General features: G+C 33.5%; 1 protein-coding gene across 1 annotated transcript; it reads left to right on the top strand.

Moving 5' to 3' along the window:
* The first annotated feature begins 257 nt into the window (after positions 1 to 257).
* LOC112034679 (protein TORNADO 2) lies at positions 258 to 1,834 on the top strand. The gene is made up of 2 exons (XM_024067502.2): positions 258 to 912; positions 1,398 to 1,834. The coding sequence occupies exons 1-2, from the start codon at positions 415 to 417 to the stop codon at positions 1,707 to 1,709; spliced, it is 810 nt and encodes a 269-aa protein (XP_023923270.1). The 5' UTR covers positions 258 to 414; the 3' UTR covers positions 1,710 to 1,834.
* Positions 1,835 to 5,738: the final 3,904 nt, after the last annotated feature.

Genomic DNA, 5,738 nt, shown 5'->3' with positions numbered 1-5,738 from the left:
CTCTAAGCGAAAATAGGAAAAGCTAGGGGTCCCATATGGCAAAAGCATTCTGGAACATGTTAGTGCCTGTTTTCTTCCAACTTCTGCATGCTGCAGACATTTGTTGCTGGCAAGCAGTTTCATTTCTTTCTTTTTTCCTCAAAATACTGTACAAGGGTAATCCTTTTCAAAAAGTAGCACCCAAAGTGATTAGACTTATAAATAAAAATACACTTTAAAAATTATCATTACTTGCATTAGACTGTTTGTGGCTTTCATGAATCCAAGGTAAGGCACAAAAGGTAGTGGGCTAGACGACAAAAGCTGTATTATAAAGCACACTTCTCCACATTTATATCTCTTCACTATTCCCTTGTTAGAAGATTTTAAATAACAAGCAAAACCCACAAATCTCCTCAGCATTCTCTCACCAAGATGGCACTGAGCAACAATGTCATCGGAGCCATCAACTTTGTTGCTATGCTCCTTTCAATCCCAATCATTGGAGCTGGAATCTGGCTAGCAAATGAACCAGACAATTCTTGTGTGAAACTTTTACAATGGCCTGTCATTATTCTTGGGATATTGATCTTGGTTGTAGCACTAGCAGGCTTTGTTGGAGGGTTTTGGAGAATCCCTTGGCTCCTCATTTTCTACCTCGTTGCCATGCTTATTCTGATAATATTGCTCGCGTGTTTGGTGGTTTTCATCTACATGGTCACCATGAGGGGCTCTGGCCACCTTGAACCGAGTCGAAGTTACTTGGAATATCATCTTGATGACTTCTCTGGATTTCTTCGTCGAAGAGTTAGAAGTCCACTAAAGTGGGATCGCATAAGGAACTGTCTCAGCTCAACAGACATGTGTGCTGAATTGAGCCAGAGGTATCGCATGGCTCAGGATTTCTTTAATGCACATATTACCCCCTTACAGGTAAATTAACTAAGTTCTTCTTTAATACTAATTTCTAAAAGTGGGATTTGATTTCCTCGTGGAAATGTATAAAACCCTTTAACCTTTGTTAAACAATGGTTCATTTGGTTTACAATTTTTTCTACAAATGTGTTTGAACTTTTATTATTATTGTTATTATTTGTTTGCGAAGAATAAGTATAGAATGAGAAATAAGTACCGCTTTCTATTTATTTTTCATTTACATTTTTTGTCTTTTTTCTTTTTTTTGGGCTTAAGTAGTGTTTTTTTCTTAAAGTTTTCATCCAAACACAACTTTGTCATCTGATAATATTATTCTTAGAGTAACATCCATCTGAAACTAGGGTTTCTGAGTACCGAATATTACTTAACCACTTGACAAAGTTAATCAGTTATGATTCTTGAGCCATATGTTTTAACCTTCTTTTTTCCAAATATTCATCATCTTTATACTTTATTCTTTTTTGCTTTTTTCTTCTTTACAGTCAGGATGCTGTAAGCCACCGACTCTATGTGGGTATACATTTGTGAATCCAACGTACTGGATAAGTCCCATTAACAATGCAGCCGATATGGATTGCTTGAATTGGAGCAACGAGCAGACCCAGCTTTGCTACGGTTGTGATTCATGCAAAGCCGGATTATTGGCCAATCTAAAAAAAGAATGGAGAAGAGCGGATATTATATTACTCATTACTCTTGTGGCTTTGATATGTGTATATTTGACAGGGTGTTGTGCATTTAGGAATGCCAAAACTGAGGACCTCTTTCGTAAATACAAGCAAGGTTATGTGTGAGAGAGACAAATACACAAGGCAGTATCAAAATTAGACTGGTAGTGGTGTATTTCTTATTGGGTAAATCGCATTTTGGATATTTTTATGACTTTGTATAAGAAGTAATGTTCTTGATTTTCTTGTCATCTTTCTCGTTTGGATACGAATGCATTGGGTTTGATGATATGATTATAGTGTTGAAATTAAATCAAGCAAATTTGTCGTGAGCTGTGCGTGATTTGCGGAAGGCACCGAAAGCTGATTGCTTTCAAAGTTAGAAGTTACTGTTACCATATAGTGACTGGAAAGATATATTTCAGGATTTTATTTATTTATTTATTTATTTATTTTTTAATCTTTGTTTTCCATTGGCCATTTCCAATCACAATGTACCACAAATACAGAACGAAAAGGCCATGTTATTATCTGAGAGTGACAAAAAAGTAAACGAAATGGGTCATGGCAATTCTGGGCGCTACTCTCTATAAATGTTATTGGTGTGGCTTTGTCAATAACATGCATAGCATTGTCAGATTTGTGTCGACAAAAGCTATCTTAATTCGTGAAGGTTCCCTTGAACGTGCAGTACAATAATTTGCTATCAAAGGCCAATATTTTTCAATCTCTAACCGAGCTCCACCATCAAGAATTCACACTTGTGCACGCTCTCTTTGTGCATTCCATACTCCATCAAATTCATATTTCCTATCCCAAATCCTAGTTGCATTTACCATCAAGAACCCTCCTAAATCACTATCACTCCTATAAAACCAAGTCATACCCGAATTTCCCAACCTCTTAAACCCCTAACCCTAGCCTTCAACCTACTAAAATCTCACATCGCATTCCAATCTTCCATTCATTTCAAGGAGGTAACCAAAACCTCAGGGTCCTCTAAACCCTAAAATCCCACCTTTCTATATCAAGATACCATTTGATTCTCCTTAAAAACTCCAACCCACAATTGTGTTCTTACAACTCCTGCGCATTTAAACTAAGATAATTAATAAAAAAAAATTCGTGAGGTTTTCTATTCTTCTTTCTCTAGTAAATTCTAAAATTTTCCTTGTGATTTTAGAGAACCTCTTGTAGATTTAATGATTTGTTCTTCAGACAAATGTGTTCTATCTGTCGTGGTGACTCGTTGCATCAGTCTCTCTTTTATAATAGAAGGGCATTAATTCATCATTTTTACGAAATGCCAAAGATTGGAATTCCAACTTTAACTCGAAAGCTATTTTTAAGATGTGTAACAATCTTTATCAAGAACCCTGTAACTCAAATTAGCATCTTATGATATTTCCAATAGAAATACCTATGATTCAAATCTTCATCATTCCCAAGAATCTCACTATTGATGTATCAAAAAAGAATAAATAAAAAAACCAAAAAAAAAAATTTTTAGTTCCTACATTTTGAGTAAGTTTCCACTTTTTTGGAGCTCCTATTTTGGTCCTTAATTTTTGAAATCGCTCGTAGTGTATTTTCTACTATCATCTCATTAATAGAAAATACATATATGGCAGAGGAGTACCCCACGATTAGACATGAAATTGATGTGACAATTAAAATAATATTTAAAATTTTATTTTGCATTTAAAAATATCATGTCAGCATCCACATTAGCTTTTAAATTAAAAAGAAGAAACACATGAATTCAGATCTGGGTTCATCTTGATCTGTAATTTAATTCTATTCGTTTTTTTTTTCTTTCCCTTCCATTACTTATGCTTCATTTGGTTTGTTGTAAGATGTTTTACAAAAAATATTTTCAACATTTTACTATGTTTGTTTCTTGGAAAATTTGTTCTAACTTGAAAATATTTTCTGTTAACCGTAAATCTCTATGTAAAATATTGTAAAATATTTTACCTTTAAAAGCTTGGTGAAACGTTTTACAAAATCACACAGTCATCCCCCCCGCCCCCAACAATCAAGTGGCTAGATCAGCGTAGCCGCTAGTGATGGTCAGTGCCGACAATCCAGTTGCTGGAACCTTCAATCTTATGCTTGGTGCCAACAATCCAGTGATTAGTGCAACCGGTCCGATCATTGGCAATGATAGCTGACCCACTGATTTTGATAATTTGTGCTTGAAAATTTTTCACACATCACACTAAATACCTAAAAATAATTTTAATGTATTTTTCTGTGAAACAAATAGAATTAAATGCTTTTCATTCATTTATTACTGCGTTCTATTTCTTTCATTTATGACCATTGCCTCGTAGTTGCATTACAATGTTTTATTTTTAAAGCTCATTTTCAATCTCAAACAGCGCTGCACCATTAACCCATTCACACTTGTGCACACTATTAAAGTACAAGATTTTGTGGAATTCGAGGTACCTCAGTGAACTTTAATTATGTGAAGATGTCTTCTACTTTTATCCGTGATTTGGTGAATACTAAAAAAAACAACCTAAATCTATACTTTATTACACATAGAATATATATATATATATATATATTTTAAAGAATATGCCAAACTCTCTAAAGGGTTTATGAAATTACTCCCTAAAACTATAGATAATGAATGACACTCTCATTTGAGATTTTTATAAATAAAATAAATAAATCTATATCTTTTAATACTATGGAATTTTTAATGAAATATTATTTATAAAAAATAAAAATAAAAATAAAAAACAATTCTACTACTTATACAAATCACAAGGAGGAGTTTCAAAAATAGGTATCAAGAACCAAAAAAAAAAAAAAAAAAAAATAAAGGTTATTCCGTTGAGGAAGTCAGGCATGTACTTGCTTGTCATATTTATACAAACCTCAAGAGCATTGTCATTTCATCCATAGTTTGATGTGAATATCATTTTGTGACACTTCAAGAGAGGATGTGTACAGTGTAGTGTTTTTTTTTTTTTTAAATGAAAAAAAAAAGTCATACATTGGGCCCCTATCCTTCTATAAATTCTACATAGACTACTAAATCTAAAAAGTATTATATGGATAAGCTCAATTTGACTGCAAGAAATAACCCGTTAGCCGAAGTTATGGGACATACTATTCATTCTTCTATTTGAAACATAGATTTTCAAACAACAAAAGCTAGATAAGAGAAGGAAAATATCTTCTAATATACCTACCACACTTTTAAGGAAAACTGAGATTTGGATCAAAAAATAGAGCCAAAATGCTTTTAGCTGTAGGCCCTAGAGAATGATGACAATTTCATAATGGTGGCAATCACATACCAAGGATTTGTTTTAATAGAAAATGCATGAATTATCTCATATCCCTCTTAGGAGGGGTTATGTCTCTCCCAAGGGTTAAAATATACTACTAAACAACAAGATTGTATTTTGAAGCAAATCATTTTTTTTTTAAAGGTGGAATCAATTACATAGGATGCACCAAAGTTATGATATGATCACTTTTATATACTTACAAAATCCACTTATATTACTCTAGTATGATGGATCGAGAGAATTGCAGCTACACCGACAGAGGAAATGCAACACAATACAGTAAGGGCACCATAACGCAAGCAATTTGCTGTAGTTAGCATAGTACATTGATATTAATAGTCTTTCTCATGCAAACCCACATTAATGATAACACGTAGATTAGGGTTGATGTGTGACGGCGCAATACATGAACTTGATTTTTCACTTTCAAAATTGATTGCATCCTTTTCATGCTACTTGTTATTACTTATTAGTACTACATAGTAAACTACTTCCAATTTACTCTCTTTCAAGCGAAATACACAGTGTCTAATGGTCCCAGAGCAGAACCGTGGCTTGGAACATAGCCTACACCTTATGCCACCACAAATAACTTCAATTGCATACATTTCATGTGTTGATGTTTACAATAAACGTTCCATCAACATCTTCCTTTCAGCCATTTACCGTAAAGGCTTTCCTCAACAACCTTATTGACTCTACATTCACTATATAGGCCTATATATTACTTAGCTTCAACAAAATGCGTGTCAATAGACTTTATTTATATATATATATATATATATTTTTTTTTTCCTTTTCTGAGAGTCCGCCCCTAAAAAGCAAGGGGCTCATGTAATATTGA

Source organism: Quercus suber, unplaced genomic scaffold, assembly GCF_002906115.3.
Source record: "Quercus suber isolate HL8 unplaced genomic scaffold, Cork oak 2.0 scaffold_201, whole genome shotgun sequence".
Lineage (NCBI taxonomy): Eukaryota > Viridiplantae > Streptophyta > Magnoliopsida > Fagales > Fagaceae > Quercus > Quercus suber.
The sequence above is the reverse complement of the archived record's forward strand: the minus strand, read 5'-3'. Positions and strand labels throughout refer to the sequence as shown.